Source organism: Triturus cristatus, chromosome 4_1, assembly GCF_964204655.1.
Source record: "Triturus cristatus chromosome 4_1, aTriCri1.1, whole genome shotgun sequence".
Taxonomy (NCBI): Eukaryota; Metazoa; Chordata; class Amphibia; order Caudata; family Salamandridae; genus Triturus; species Triturus cristatus.
In genome coordinates this window covers 528,226,375-528,243,894 of record NC_140585.1, presented here as the reverse complement: position 1 = coordinate 528,243,894, position 17,520 = coordinate 528,226,375, and the positions used below count along the sequence as shown (strand labels likewise).

At 42.6% G+C, this 17,520-nt stretch overlaps 1 protein-coding gene across 1 annotated transcript in view; it reads left to right on the top strand.

Annotated features, from left to right (window-relative positions):
* PKP2 (plakophilin 2) overlaps nt 1-17,520 on the top strand; it is a 416,690-nt gene that overhangs the window by 351,305 nt on the left and 47,865 nt on the right. The window contains exons 8-9 of the mRNA XM_085652804.1: nt 10,203-10,364; nt 11,240-11,413. Of these exons, the coding sequence (XP_085508930.1) occupies nt 10,203-10,364; nt 11,240-11,413 (336 nt within the window). The remainder of the gene's footprint in view (nt 1-10,202; nt 10,365-11,239; nt 11,414-17,520) is intronic.

The window sequence follows — 17,520 nt, the reverse complement described above, 5'->3', positions numbered from 1 at the left end:
TTAAGTGTCACGTGAGGGACACCACTTTGACTTTTTGTAATTGACCCTGTCCCCTACGTGTGTAAGGGTACCTCTCACATTTTGTGAAAGTTTTATTTGAAAACGCATGCACTCAAAGACATGCACTACTGCTGTTTAGCATATTGAATGCAGTTCATTTGGCTTTGCCAGTGCTAGAGAAAAGGTAGTACAAAATGATCCCTTTCTGCAAGAAACTAGGTTATTAATTTGGAAGAGGCTGACCACTACCAACCTAATAAGCACAATCTGGTTAGGCCAAAACACAGTTCTTGAAGAACCCTGGTAGCTGTGGCTCAAGCATGAGGCAACCCCCAGAGAAATGTGTGTAAAATTCAAGCAGCTACAACAATTTTAAATAAAAAAAAAAGCACTGCAATAAAATTCATAAACTAATTTAGAGAAGCATTTAACAATCAAAACAACATCCTACCTATTAAAATCTGACAAAGGGAACTTGAGGTATGATTCTTTCAAGATTTAGGATAAAACTCACCTAGAAAGAGTAAAGCATCATTGCAAAATATCAGTTCATGGTTGACCAGGACCAAGGCATGATTTCAAGCTCACCAAGAAGTAGCTACCATCTGATACACAAAGCTGGTCCTCGTGGTCAACATTTTTACATTCTGACTTTTTTCTGGAATCCTCCAGCAGCTCAAGGCTGAAGCCAGCGAGTGTCCCTTAAAGTCGGGAATGTTGTTGTCAAGCTCCAGCTGAAGCCCTTACTTTTGGCACCAAAAGCTCCGAGCAGGACAGGCCTGGATTTCATAACTACTGAGGGCTCCTCGTAATTGGTATGAATTTACCACCTCTCCATGGTTCTAGAATTTACCTTCGGACTTTAGATCTTAACGGAGGGGAATACTCCATCACAGATGTGACAGATATCCCCTCCACCATATTATGATCCCATTATATCCTATGGAGATCGTAATATAGCAGATGGGATATTGGTCAAGTTTGTGATGGAGTATTCCATTGACTGAGATCTATGTAAGGCCCGTACAGGCACATGCATCAAAGGAAAAACCGGTCGCAAACGGGTTCTGCCCCTTTGCAACCGGTATTTTTGCATTTGGGATGCACCATCCCAAATGCAAAAATCGCAATTTAAGGAATCTCTAAAATACGATTACTTAAATTGCGATTGCAGTTAAGGAATCCCAAATTGAGATTCCTTAAATGCAATGCATTAAAGTAAAAAAAAATTGCGATTTCGCTTATGGGGGGAGCAAATTACCATGAAGTTGAACTTCATGGTAATTTGCAAAAACTTTAAAAAATGCACTTTTCTGCATTTTTCAAAGTTTCATGTTGCGCGCACACATGCCCTTAGGGCATGCGTGTGTGCAACATATGTGCACAGATCAATTTCAGGGGTGCAAAAGGGTGTCAATTTGACACACTTGCACCCTTGAAATTGCATGAGCAATTTGCGACTACCTACTGGTACTCGCAAATTGCTCATGCAATGTCCAATTCATTCCTGAGGCCCATAGGAATGAATGGGACGGCATTCCTTAATTGCGACTCGCAATTTGCGAGTTGCAATTAAGGAATGTGTAGGAATCGCTATTCTTATAGCGATTCCTACATGCATAGGCTTTTGCAATTCCTTAATTGCGATTCCTTAATAATCGCAATTAAGGAATCGCAAAAGCCTACGTTGATGCATGTGCCAGGTAGTCACATTTTGTTTCTCAAATTTCTTCAATGGGGCAGTCTTTGACGTTTTTGCTTTACAGGGCTCCATAAGGCCAGCTACGTTTTATACAACGTTGCACTGAACTGGTTTTTAGTGTAGAAAACAGCTCAGAGTAGGACTAACCTGTGTTTCTTGTCTATGTGGGGTGTGACTTCCCTGGGCAACAATAACACCCAGGGTGAGAACTGGTCTAGCTTAAGTAAAATCTTATTTTGGAATGTGGCGGATCTAACTACCAAACTCAACAATCCTGCATGGCTCAAATTTGTAGATATCTACGATATACTGTGCATTCAAGAAACCTGGGTGGATTCCGCACAGCATATTAATTGGTTAAAATCATTTTTTACACCGGCTGTACCTTCTAGTCATGGGAGAAAAAAGGGAGGTTTATGTACCTGTATTTCTTATAGGATGAACGTAAGAAAAGAAAACTTTATGGCAACTAATACCTACTATCAGGTGTTAAAAATGCATATTGATAACTCTCACTGCACTGTCCTATTAAATTTCTATCACAACATTCCTGTTTTACAAACTGAGGCACCTACAGAAGGATTTGGACAAAATCCAAAAGAAAACAAATAAGGACTTTTGTATAAGTTGGCGAGGGGATTTTAATATAAGCATTTGCACTCACGTCGAAAGAGGTAACTGTGGTTTAACATCCGATTACGAGAATATTTTCGATTTTTCGCACTCCCTTCTTGTGGACCAGCTAAATCATACTAAATATTCCATGGACTTGGGTTTTGCCAATGACCTATGCTCACCACCCATACCGTTTAGCAGCACATTTAACGTACGTGGGTTGTGCTCATTCATAGACTGTGTTAATTGCAAATAGATATGCTGATAGAATACACAATTTTACAACTCACACTGCCGCTTTCAGTGATAATTTTCCCATTAGTGTCACCTTAGACATGCCGGCTAAAGTGTTAACGAAAAGACACACGGCCACCCAACCCGTACAAGACATTGTCATAAACAGAACTAATGGATACATGATTAAATGGTTGGGTGTGGACCCACTAAAGTTAACTAAGTCGCTCCTAAGCTGTTGTCAAACCAATTTTGCGGTCTGTCTTGACGAGACGGCCACTGATTCTGATATTTTCAATTCTTTCCCAAAAATATCACAGGCTACACAAAAGAATCTATTATTAGAATACAAAAAAAACCTTCTAGCAAGACAGGTTGGTTCGATACTAATTGCAGCAAAGCCCTAAAAACCGCCCTACACAAGCCCATGAGAGATGAGGCTGATATAAAAAAAGGCAAGAACAGTGTATAAAATGTCACTTAGAGAACGAAAAGAGGCTATAAGAACCGAAATATGGCGAGCTCTCAAGCAAGCGTCAGATACAAAATACATAAAAGGCTTCTGGAAGGCTGTGAACGCCCCGTTTCTGGCCCCTAAAAACAAACCCACCATTGAGATTACCATTGGGGAGGACCAATGGGTGACTCACTTCTCCAAGTTATATTGTGACAACGTAGACAAATACCATTGTGAGGACCTTAAAACAGGTCCCACGAGTTACCTCCCAATTGATATTGATTTTAATGTGGATGAGGTGATATTAGCTATTAAAGCGAGTATGGGAGGAAAAACCCCTGGACCCGAGAGTATACCTGTGGATTTATATATATCCAACCCCCTGTTGTGGGGCCCATTATCAACCATGGTTTTAAAGGCTTGCTGCACACAAGGCTTCATTCCAACCTGGATGGAATCCATACTTGTTCCCATTTTTAAACAAGCATTTGTAATGCAATAGGTCTCACATTTACGGGAGTTTGAGCTATTAACATCGCAAATAACAATGCTTTTTGGTTTTGGTTTTAAAACATAAATAAAAGGCAGTGTCATTTACAATGCCAATAGCTTAAACTTGCGTAATTGCGAGACCTATTGCATTGCAAATGCTTGTGTTCTACATGATATGAATTTAAAGAAACAAGAAACAACTCTGCTGCAAACCTTATGATATTTACTCCTCAAATCTACTTATGTTCATGTGACCTCTTCTGTACATACTAATGCATGTGTGCCCAGGATTTGAATGTACACTAGTGAGAGCACCCCAGCTCCTGAAACCTTCTCTCGTGGATACCAGTGCGAGCAGACTCCACCTCCGGGACACTGGTTGTAGCAGCCTCCACCCAGGACACCGGTGAGCCCTTCACACTAGTACCAAAAGCCTCGACGCGGAACAGACACCAGTGGGAGCAGCCTTCAGCTGCATAGCCGACGGAGCGTGTTTGGGACAGTTGACACCCGTGAACAGCTGGCGCCCCTCCATCCACGGTGCACGAGTTGGCGGACATGTCCGTGCCTGACCCGGGGCAGAGCGTCAGTGCGCAGCCCCTACCCTCAAGGACAGTGCGCACCTTCTTAATTTGGAGCGGTGCCTGCAGGTGGGGCTCATCAGCACCTATTTCTCACTCATCAGACTGTGACCCCGAGCATGGGAGCAAAACACTAAAGGGAGAAAGACAAGAAGCAGTGGCAAAGACAACAGGGTCACAAAATAGCCTGAACGAGAGTGGTGAAGGGACAGAGAGCGATTGACCGTTGGTGGGTTAAAGAGGGACCGGGTGAAATTAAGACCACGCAGCCTTTGTATTCAGGCAGCACTTGCTGCTGGCTTCCAAAACTGGGGCCCGGCACGTATTTTACAAATTAAGCACTGCACGGGTCCTAAACCGAACAGCGAGGCGTTGCCCAAAAACAGCTGTGTATGCGTCGAATATGTGAAGGGCTCCTTCAACCCGCCTCTCGATGGGAGCCGCCAGTACCTCAAGGGATCAATGCTCTGATGTCAGAGGGTGCGGGTGTCACTTCCTCTACCCAAGCCTTTTGCCTCTCTGTTTACTGCACATGGGAGCTCTGAGTGAGCACCCATTTATACGTCATCATATTGGGGGATCTATTTTTGGTGGCCTTCTCGAGCGCAAGGAGTTTGAAAGCTAAGCCACAACACGCACATTAAACAGCTGCTTCGTGGCGCTTTGTCATGCCAAGCAAAATGCTCTTCCTTGGTGCAGCGCTTTGTATGATAACGCCTATTAACCCCGTTCGAAGCGTTTCAGATGTTCAGCCAACGACATAAAACGTGAATTATGTAGAATTGTGAAATTATAGTCGTGCAGGTGATCCGGGGTTAGAAATCAATCGTATCCAGAAAGGGGCGCTGCAGCCCGGTCGCTCAGGTGGCGCATCTGTGGGTCTACACGGGTTTCAGCCCCTGCGGTGTGGCACCAGGGTTTAATAAAATTGATTATTTGGGACCACGGAAAGTTAAACATGCCGCTTGCAATTCCAGCAGGTATAACGATTGTTTCCAGAAACTTAACAGAATTTTTTTTATTTTTTTTATTTACATACGTTAAAATTGGATGTTTGCAATGTATCCGAGCACTCCGGGTTTAGAAGGCAAGTTAAGTGAGTCACAGGCTTGTCCAGGATCAGACGGCTGGTTATGTGGAAACCCGGGTTAGCCCGCTGGTTTCACGAAGACATCCGTTTAAAGCATAGACTGGATTTAGAGCCGAAACATGGCATTTGGGTGAATATTTGCAATAGACATGGAATACGTCGAACAGTATTAAACAGACACTGGGGGTGTTGCGCGTATATTTTCAAATCACCAATCACAAAAATAAACACAAAGGTACATCGCGAGTGGTGCGCGAGAGCGTGCGCTTGTGTGAGGGAGCAGGCCATCTGTTTTGCATTATGGCGCACGAGTCTGGGCACGATAATGCAAAACAGATGTCGGCCATGCGGGTAACAGACACCAATAGGCCGTGGGTGGGGCAAATGCGGGACATGCGCCCGCATTTGCCCAATTGCGTGCTGTCTTTGTTAGAGAAACGCACGCAACGCCCAATAACCTGCAACGATAACAAAACCACACGCACGAGCGTGTGTTCAGCTTTCTGAAGCCCTTACAAGAAGTCTCGCGCTGCGTGAGCAGTGCTGTGCACTGCAATGCTAGGCGCAAGACCTAAAAAGGCGATCGCAACAACCCAGCCTGTTATAGACCCTTTTCACTTTTGGATTCCTTCGTGAAAGTGGCCGGGCGAGTTATTTTAAATAGATTACAGATGTGGGCAGAGGACACTGGTGTAATCTCGGAGCTACAGTGTGGATTCCGCCAAGGATTAAGTACTGTGGAGCAGGGCCTAAACTTAAATCTGATATGGGGAAAATATATACAAGCTAAACACGGGAATCTTTTTTTGTGTTTTGTCGACCTGAGTTCGGCATTCGATTGTGTTAGCCACCAGAAATTATGGAGTATATTAGAATCTATGGGGGTGGAAAAAAACCCTTATTAATTCTGTACGACAGTTATACCAAGATGCACAGACAAGCATCTGCTACGGGAAAGCAGGTGAGCGCAGTCACAACTTCCCTGTTAGGAAGGGGGTAAGGCAGGGGGTGCGTGCTAGCCTCCTTCCTTTTTACCCTGTATATAAATAGTCTGGGTGCTACCCTATCAAGGGAATGGCAGGACTTACCCTGCATTGTCAAACAGCTAATTGGAGCATTGTTATACGCTGACAATGCCGTCCTTTTACACCGTATGGAAATAGACCTGCAATAAACAGTTTTGAGTTTTGTAACCTACATGTCCAGCCTAGACCTTAATGTAAACATCACTAAAACATTTGTTATGAAATGTAGTAAGTCTAGCGTTAAGTGTCGGCATATCCCTTTCAACAACAAAAAACGTGATTTTGCCAATTATGTTTCATATTTGGGATTCGTTTTTGAAAAAAGGGGATCATGGGTAAAAGACATTAATACAAGAAAACTGCTATTTGCCAAAGCCATAGGAGCTTTGATAAACTTTTCAGGGAAACTAGGAAAGCGCCCTATTGATGATCTGCTAAAAATGTATAAAGTCAAATGTACTTCAGTAGCATTGTACGGAGCTGGCATCTGGGGCCATGTAAATGTAGAGTCCTTGCAGCAAGTTGAGAACAGGTTCTTAAGATATCTTTTAGCTGCTCCGAATAGTACAGCCACGTACATCTGTCATGCCGAACTGGGACTGTCCTATTTATCCGATCTAATCAAAATCCAGCCGGTCTTAATATGGCACAAGGTATGGACGAGCACAGCGACCGGCCTCATTTGGAATGTGATAAACGATTGCTTGAACCTCCCGAGTATTTCGCTAATCCTGGCAGCTTGACCACTGTTACAAGGAAGGATTTAAAAATAATATGCATTAATCACCTGGAGACGATTAGATTTCCTGCCAGCATCACCAAACCGTCTGTCAGAGAAATTCAATTGCTTTTGACACAACCAGGGATGCAACTTTATTTAATAAATGTACAAAGGAACTATGATAGGTTGATGTTGACCCGCTTACGTGTAGGCAACTTTCATAATATGGTCACATTCCCAAAGATGAATGAATGGTCACGCTCTTTATGCCTATGTCCATGCGACGATATATCTGCACAGTCTACAATTCATACCATCTTCTTTTGTAAGTTTTATACCTTAATAAGGAAAAGATGGATCCTGACCATTTTAAAAGAGCAAGGTTTGAGACAATGTCGACCCGCATTCATCAAATTACAACTCCTAGATGAAGACATTTTTATTGACCATATAGCTAAATACTTGAAAGGGGTGGTTAGATACAATAAAACTGTGTAATTCCACCTCTATTTTAATTGTTTATGAAACTTACGCATGTTATAGATGTGCATGTAACGAGTCCGAAGCTCTTCTTTTTTTAATCTCAACTCATGTCATTTTTTAATGGATTGTTAAATACACACATATGATAAGATGTATTTTTTTAATGTATTGTGCTTTTATGATTTAGTATTTTAAATCGAATAAGGCGTAATTTGACTTTTGACTTTTTTTTAAACTACAGTCTAGCCAGAGCACAATGATGCTCCTGACAGTCATATGTTTTTGTCACCTGTGCAGTGTAAATGGGCACAGCAGCCTACATATTACATTTTCTGTGCTATCTACCACAGTCTTACTGGAAACTTAAATAGACTAATTGGGATAAACTATAATTTGTTGGTACAATTTCACAGCCAGAACATACGCTCTGTGGCATTGGAAATCACTACCACAATGTGCAGAGCCCTAAAACCAGCAAAAAAGGGTACAGAAAAGAAAGTTTGATGATACAGAAAAGGTAGATGTATTACACTTTCTTTGTAGAATGCATACTGGACATAAGTATTAGCTTTACTAACAGTGTTATGGTTGACTATACTTTTCAGTGATAAAATAGTTCCTCAACCATTCCAATGATGTTGCTTCTACAATGTGGAATGATGCGCCAAATAGCCAATAGCATTAGGTGAGTGAGAAATACTCCTCTGGTGAAGCCACAGCCCGCTCAATGTATATTTTAAAACCTAGGTTTCTAGACAGCGGCTCTGTCTAGCCTGACCTAAACAATCATGATAAAGAGGGAATCGTTCTCTCCTGTCTGAATTACATTTCCTGCAGCTGCTGCCTTCAAAGGCATTTCCCTCTGCCCTTCATATTGAGATAAATCCGTATCAGGGCAACTTCGTCACCTCCTATTTAAATGTCTAATCACAGCAATCAACAGCTAACGGTTTCTAGTTAACTTTAATAAATGTCTGGTGCACTATTGCACCCCATGTATAGCAATTTCAATACTTTTTGATCCATTTCAGCGAGGAACTGCATTATTATTTCAAACTTGCAAATTATACTGCAGCTATTGGAACAGTTGTCCAGTGCGACAAGTTGATTTACCCAGAACATGCTGCATCCGCACGATCACATTTGTCTTTTGTCATGGGATTTTTTCAAGTGACAATGGGTTGGTTTTTCCATGAATAGCAAAGGTGGTCACTGACTTGGGTAACGCGGCATATTAAGAGTTTGCAACGAATCTACTTGTAAAGTGTAGCGTGACCCTGAAGGACAGGACCCTTGGTGCGCCCCACCCACCTACCGCCTGCAGAAGTCACTTCTGGATGGTGAGGTGTGGGGAGTGAAAGTGAATTCAGTGAGATGTGCATTTGTCTATTGTGACTGCTGAAAGTTAGAGCCATACAATAGAAGTCGGTGAGCCTTTTACCCCTTTCTAACCAGTGCTTTGGATAATTGAGTTTTGATGAGCATTATCATAAAACTGGTGTATATTGTGATTTTAAAAAATAAATGTAAATATGGTGCAAAATATCCAGTGATGAGGACATGTACATGGTTTTGGAAGTACTACTTTTAAAGGTCGCCGTAGAAAGGATAACTCTTTGAAGTCTGTCATGTTGCCAGGCCTCACTCAGCCTGCCAGGCATGAAGGTATTAATACATTGTCAAACCTATAATCTTCCTGACATAACCACATAGATCTTAAGAACTAGATCACATCCCTGGGTGGCATGAATAGGTGTGTGGTGTTCTTTCCAAGCTAGTGCTGTTCTCTGCCTCAAGAGTACAGTACTGAGTTACTTTCTGTCTCCGTTCCCACTACACAGTTCCACATAAATACAAAATCGTCCAATGTGCCCAGGCCAGTTAGCATTTAAAGTCACAAATAGGAGTCCAAACCCAGTGATTCAGACGGATGATCAAGGGGCATATGTATCAACATCTCCATTTGCGATTCCCAAATAGCGATTTTTAAAGAATCGCTATTTGAGAATTGCAAAACGGGATGTATTTAAAAAAATCGCAAAACTTTTGCGATTTCTTAAAATTCCTTAATTGCGATTAGCAAATTGCGAAATGGCAATTAAGGAATACCTTCCCATTCATTTCTATGGGCCAGGAGACCCATAGGAATGAATGGGAAGTAATTCTCAAATTGTGATTCGCAATTTGCTAATCGCAATTTGAGAATAATTTCAAAGGTGCAAGGGTGTCATGATGACACCCTGATGCACCCCTGAAAGGAGCATGTGTGTGCATATGGCGCACATACATGCCCTAAGGGCATGTATGTGCGCCACGTGGCACTTTGTAAAATTCCAAAAAGAGCATTTTTAACAGAAATTGCAAATTACCACCAACTAGAAGTTGGTGGTAATTTGCGATTTCTTAAGGATAATTCGCAATGCTTTGGTGCGTGTTACATATCATTTAAGAAATCGCAATTTGCGTTTTCTTAAATGCTTACGCAAAATTAAGAAATCGCAAAATTAGCGATTCCTTAAATTTGCGATGAGAATTTGCCTCATACATCCCGTTTTGCGAATTTTTAATCACAAACGCTGTTTTTTGCGAATCGCAGTGTTTGCGATTAAAAATTCGGTTGATACATATGCCCCCAAGTCTTGTGTATATTTTATTTCACACCCATACCGTCGTTCCTTAGCAGATGATTTGTGTCTCCTGAGGTTTTATGAATACCTATTCCAGTTGGTATTGCCATATTGCTAATATTTTGACCACTGACTAGGTCCTCCCTTTCATAACGTGCACCTATGTTGTCTCCAGTCTACAGAGAACTGCGTGTGTATCCTGCATAACCTCTCCTACCAGCTCGAGACCGAGCTCCCCAACTCCTACACCGAGAACATCTACATTCAGCGTAGGAACATCTCCGAAAGCGGTAGCAACATGGGCTGCTTTGGAGGGCGAAGCGGAAAGATTAAAGAGGTAGGTCTTACTAGCACCGATCTGTATTATGTTGGGCTTGTCACTGAGGCAGTATTTTGCAAACCAAACAGGTATTGTATGTTTTGACAAATATTTAATCCTAGAGGTAAATTTATTTCAAAACCGGCTTGTTCTATAAGCAACTAGTGTAAAATATCTGTGAAAGACTGCAAAGGCCAGACTTCAGTCTTGAGTGTAGCGATAAGGTATTCGTGAACATAAAAAAAATACCTATGCTTCACAAACTAGATAATTTCCTTATTACAGAACTCAATGGTACTCCGGTTATCAACCTCCAAAGGTTGACCTGCTGCAATTCTAATCTGAGACCTACAGGTTGAACCAAGACCTGTGCTGCGAGTGCTCGACCCACTAAGCTTTCTTTGTGGTTGGCAGCAGATCTCAAATTACTTTTACTAGTAATATTAGCAGGGTTTTGGAAGTCACAAAATATGAAGTGCATCTTCAACTGATCTTTGGGTCCCTCCAAAGTATAATTGATAAGCAGCACCTTGTCAGGCCGTGTACCTAATGTTCTTCTCTCAATCAGTACCTTATCACTTATCTGACTATAGTGTGGACTTTACTTCTCTGTATTGCTGATTCCTGACTACCATGAGCACACCATTCTGTAGATCTTCTCTTTTAACCAGCAGCTGTTTAGTGTGGAGACTGTGTGTGTGATGCTGCAGACGTGATGCCCTCAACTCATACTCTACCCGTAGCTTGCTTGTTGGTTATTTTGAGCTACAGCTCACTTATTTGTATTGAGCATAATTCCTAACGCTATACCCTCACCTGTAGTTCAAGATATGATTTACTAGTTTATGTGAAATTAAGTTTCTGAATGTCTACTGTGCATGCACGTTTGACAGATGCAGACGGATACTCCTTTACCAGAAGAAAAGAGCAACCCTAAGGGGGTGGAATGGCTCTGGCACTCCATTGTCATGCGAATGTACCTCTCCTTGATCGCCAAAAGCAGCCGGACCTATACCCAGGAAGCATCACTGGGTGCCCTCCAGAACCTTACTGCGGGCAGCGGACCGGTAAGTGAAGGCTGTAGTATATCTTCAGTGATTTGTTGTGGAACTGGATTTTTGGTGCTGATGTCGCCGCTTATGTGACTGACAGTCTATGGTCTCAAGAGGTAAAGGTGGGAGGGCTCTGTAATAAAAGACCAGCATTGGCAATGCCAAGAAGTCTGTCTTTAAAAGAATGTTATGTGGTAATTTGAAGTGTTTACAAATATATAGCCTGGGAATAGATATGCAATTGTGTGGAAGCAAAGTACTGTAGAATAATATTAGTGTAGGTAAAAAGGTCAGGTGACAGTTGCACTGTCAAGCCAGTCCTAAAAATCCACGTAGGCTTATCACCACCCTTCTCCTATCTGTGCTGCTGCCAGAGTAAAACTGATCTAGTTATCAAAAAAACTTTAACACCTTTACAATGTCTGTGTGCCTCTGAAATTTCAACCTCAGGCAGCTGGATAAAGAAACAAAATGAGCACAGTTGTGTAGAGGTCAAGCACTTTTTTGTGGAAGTACACAACCCCTACCCAATCAAAGCATGTACTCCTGGCTTCCAATAGTACATGTGGGTGGAGCCAAAGCCCCTTTCCTGGTGATTCTCACATTGTTTGGCCAGACCATACACATGAACTAGCAGTGCTTAAGTAGAACACGTGGTTGCAGTTAAGGCTTAAAATGAACTGGTGGTTGCAGGTGAAGCCCACCAGCAGTCATTTTTAGGGACCGCCACTTGTTTCGATCATCTGACTTTGACCCAGAACAGAGAGAAAGAGACAGAAAAGCGTAAATAAATGAGGAAGAAAATGAGAAAGGTAGAAAGCAGGGATGAAAAAGATACTGCAAGACTAAGAGAGAGAGGCATAGATTGTCTGGTGATGGATAAAGAAGCATTAGGTGGAATAAAGACATCTTCACATTCAGCAACGACATTTGTCAGCACTGGCCGCAGGCTACTGAGAAAAACATCTGCACTTATTGTACAATTTAAGTACTGCGTATAAGAATACAGATACGTGAGGTGACTGGCTTTACCTTTATGGGAAAAACAAACATGGGCAGGAGTCTATTACGGTCAGTAGCTGAGTTTACATTGGGAAGGTAGGCTTTCATAGTATGAGGGGATTACTGTGCCAAGAGTTTCGTAAGCTCCTTTTGACAGCTGCTTGAGTCATGTGTTTAGGTTTTCACCCAGGATGAACTCCTTGGTACCTTTGCCAAGAATGCACAATGGTTCAAACGTGCAGAGAGGAAGTGGTGCCAAGTTTATATCAAGTTGTGTTAAGGTGTCTTCAGTGTGTCTGCGTCGTAACTTCACATGCGTGAGAAGAATGAGCCATTGTGAATCGAAAGGGGCGGAGCCTGCTCAGGCCCAGCACTGGCAGGGGTGCAAATTCAGGCAAAAGTTAATGGTAGATGGCAGTAAATTCTCTGTGTTTGAGGTAACTACATAAGACCTGTGTAATGTTAGGGGCATAGCTAACAATGGTGCACCAGAGCAGTGACACCAGGGCCGAGAACCTTGATAATTTCTATATTTTACTACCCCAACAGGGGTCATTGTCCGTGATTGCAACAGGGCTCTTAGCATCCTTGGTACATTACTTTGTAGTGTGATCAGTGTGTAGAGATTGAACTGAGTGACTAAAAAGACGATAAACGTAGAGGTTTTCCGACTTTTTACTCATGTTAATTTCTGACTAATGAAAGACTTGGTGTACAAAACCCATTTGCCCCATTTTGAGGGCTTGAGCCTTAGCGTTCACTGAAAGGAGAGCGACGTGTCTCAGAAAACCGCTCAGTAGCTGTTTTGACTATACAAGTAAATTAACCTGTAACCTTGATGGCCACAGACCCACGCTTGTGAGTATTGACGAGGTCACTTGCAATATATATATATATATATAGTGGTATACATGCAAAACAAATATGATAGATAGAATTGTGGCAATGAGAGTGAGGTCAATGTGGGCAGTGCAGATTAGGAGCCATGATACTAAGGGCCTAATTCTGAGTTTAGCGGTGTGGGAGCGGGACGGCATCCCATGCCTCGCTCTCACACTGCCAAACTCCACCTCCGACCGCCTGCCGGATTATGGTCCTACGGCGTCTCGCCCACAGCCATGCCTTTCAAATGCTCATAGGAGAGCCTTGGAAAACCAGCGCCGTGGTACAGCCACAGCGTGTTCCAGCACTGCATGGACTGTAAAGTCCATTCCGTGCTGGTACTTGGGGTGCAGAAAGACAGTGGGGCACATCATGTGCTTCCCTTAAAGCAACCCTATGCCCGAGGCACCAGCGGGCCCTGTAGGGCCCCCTAAGTTTCCTCACCACCATCCTTTTCATGGCAGGCTCACCGCCATGAAAACGAGGGCAGTGAGGAAACCCATAATGCTTGGTGGTCCCGCAGAGGCACCACCAAGCATATTGTGGCCTCAGACTGCCATGCCGCCACCAGGGATCACTGATCCCTGGTGGTTGCAGCGGTTCTCCGAAGGTCCGACAGCCGTACTTGTACTACGGTGGTAGGACCACTGATGCAGCAGTCCCCTACCGCCATCGCACCACGACCGTAAGTTTGGCAGTTGCGGCCGGTGCAGGTAAGAGCGGTGAGGTGGGGACGAGGCAGGGCTGGGGAGGGGAGTCGAGAGATGAGGTAAAAGAAAATTACAAAAGAAATAAAACCACTTACCTTAAGCACAAGGTAAGAGTTTTTCTTTTTTTTAAATGTTATTTTCCCTATTCCCTAATTGGCAGTCCCATGGACTGCCAAACCTTTAAGCAGACCCTTAGTGTTTACGGTCAAAAAGCTATAAAGTACAAAACAAAAACAGTCCCAGAGTGCAAATCGCTAATAGAATAAAAAAACATGAACTAAGATGTGGCACTACATGGGGCCTCCTTGCAGGTTACCCAGCACAGTGAGACCCTTTTGGGATTTGGATAAGGATAAAAACCTCCTGCCGCCCCACCTATCCCGCCATAATGTCTGCAGTAGATGCATATTTCGCTTGAAAAGACTCAATCCAATTCACTAAACTTCCCACAGAATCCTCCTCTTTTAATCCATGGTGATCACCGATTTTAATCTGTAGTGCGTCCTTGCTGCTGAGCTCTTTTTCAGTTTTGACATTAGCAGTATCCTAAGCATCAAAAGTGGGTTGATATGTAGGTTATATGTCTCTGCAACACTGAGGAGATTTAAAAAATAATGCCAAGGCTGGGGAATAAATGTGCAAGCCTTTCAGTAGCTCATCGGTAATTGCGTCGCCCGTTTATGGATATGGTCCTCCGTATAAACTCAAAATAATCAAAACAACCAACGAAAGAGTGAGCCTTTCCAAAAGGAAGAGCATGCACGTAGAATCCGACTAGGTTCTTTAGAAAGCCCTCACTCACCAACCTAGTTGGTGACATGCTTCATCATAGGGCCCCACCAGGAGAGGCCGAATGCCACCCTGGTGTGCTTCAACTCCAGAATTACTACGGAGCTGGATTGTGTTGATTGTGACAAGTGAAAGTGAGTTAAAAATGTCTGGATTGTGTCCCAAAAAATTATTTATTAGTTGGCCAATTAGACATAAATAAAAACAAAGTGTGGGATGTGTAACCTGAATAAATTGTTCAGCTGTATCCCATGGTACATGGTCAACATGTTTCTGCCTATGGGTGATGATTAATCAGGCATTCTTCAGGACCAGAAAAAGAGAATGAACCTCGGCGGTATGGGCTCGCTAAGGCCCACCCTAACCAGAGGTTAAAAATGTGAAAAAATATGTAAAACTTGATAATCAAGTAGTCCTCGTGTTGAGAGGAACAGAGTTTACACTAAAAAATAAAAAATAAAAGGTGGACAATGACAAACATATAAACAAGAGAAAAAAACATACAAAGGTTTATTTAGATGCAATACTTGTGCGTTTGTCATTTCGGAATTTACATACATTTGTGCTCTTCAAAGTGCACTTGAACAGTAACACAAATAGGGTGTGCTATTGTGAATAGTCATGTGCACTTATAGACCACATATCATCCACCGGTTGTGACTTTGCTTACTTTTGTGAAAGGTGCTTCAATTAGTCTGGGCGGAATAAAGGTGGAGTATAGCGGGTTGGGGTCTTGAGTTTTATTAAAGTGAACAATATTCCTTGCAGTTGAAGAGTTTTAGCATTAATAAGGGGGGCTGAAACATAGAAAAGGTTGTAGGAGAGTTAGCTTATCTTGTGCAGGATTCTCAGACAACGCCGAGGAGGTGGCCCTTTTCATTGTCTTTCACATTATGAGTTGCAGAATCTAATGATGCTCTTCCCTGCTCCTTCGAATTCATAATGGTTGAGCTTCCACACACTGCCACCAGAGGCGCTATTGTGCCAGAGAGGGAGAGCTCTGAAGAACCATCCACACTCCCCAATTCAACCAGACCATAAAGCCACGTGTGGGGGTCCCTACACAGAGGTGGCATTGGGCAAGTGAACATGCTGACTGCATATATGCCTCCTCCAGAGTTTCAAAGCTGTGATTATCCTCCCAAGACTTCAGCCACTGAAAAAATAAGTCCCTCAATGCGACGCAGATGCAGGTGTGGGGTTTTTATTTTTCTGCTTTTTTTTTTTTTAATTACCATGACCGAATAAGACCATGCACTTTTGTCTGCCAAACTGACTACATGACACAACAAACCCTGACTGCTTCATCGAACCAGGACAATTAATAACTTCTATCTCTTTAGGTTCCTCATTCCACCATACACCCATAAAGTATATATAGACCCGGTTTGCTGCTCTGAGGGCCTTTCCATTTGCTTGGGTCTAGTCTGAAGTCTCACTCTGCAGTCCTTCATATGGCGCAGGTGAAGACTCAGTGGGACTGAGGTAAGCTTCAAGCCTCTTTTCATTATGCTGCAAGCTGCTTCATGCAAATTAGAGCCCTTTCTCATAACTAAACCTTTTTTTTAATTTCTGCTTGGGATGTTCCACTTCAAAATATCTTCTTTTTCCAAGGAGTTACAGGACTAATTTATTTTTGGGGAGATAAGTGCAATTGAGATATTTGTCTAGGAAGGATTTGTGGTAAACCACTATAAGGTATTCTAGTTTGTTCGAATTGCAATAGTGTACAAAGATTTACATTAGCATCCTCCTGATGTCTGAGATTGATTGAGCTAGTATGAATGCTAGCATTGACTAGTGTTGCTTATTATATTCTAAGTAAGTGCAATTGAAGTGTGACAACAAGCAGAAATGTGTGCATGTGTGTGCTTTGCATGAGCTCAAGAGGTGAAGAACCGGGGTTTAACCCAGCGGCGTCAGGGGCACGCCTAAGATCTTCGAGTTCACTTGTCTTGGTATACAGAGACACGGAATACTTCTGGATGGCATCAGAGACCAAGTTTATTAGCTGCAGCTAGTAACAGTGATCCTAGAAATACATCACGGTGTAAATTCTCAGGAGACTGCTCATTTTACTAAGGCGAGACGTCTCCTTTTATACCCAATATTCACATTATAAATGTACACCCACTGCACAAAATTCTAGCCAATAAGGTACATTTTCAAACAAAGTGTCACATAACAAAAACTCAATTTACAGTATCCCAACCCAAAAGTTAATTATTAGGAATGTCCCAAATTCAATCTCCACAAGCCGGACAAACCTATAATTGAAAGCATAACCCATGTAATGAAGAAACATAAAAAAATAAACGGTAACAGATGCTGAACAAGATAAGGCATGTGCAAGGAAACTAAAAGTTAACGATGTCCTGAACATTGATTGTCAATCTCAGACAAAGATCGATCAGGGAAATTGGCTTTGCGGGGTCAGTTTCAGGTGCAGAGGTCAGTTTCTTACAGTTCATTTCAGAGTCAAAAAGAAACCTAGTTAATGTATACATGAACTAAGAAGGCCAGGCCACTTTATTCGCCAGGCTACCTTCACAGGCCTACACGAGGGCAAGACTCGAGAATTACAGAACCTCAGAGGGCTAGTGCTAAAGGCATAATTGATACATTATTCCAGCCCAGGTATTAACATTTAGCTGCCCGTTACTCTCATGCAAGTTCGCCGTCAGCTCAGGCCCATTATTGGGAGGACAGATCAATCACATTTAATGCCTTGAGCTGTAA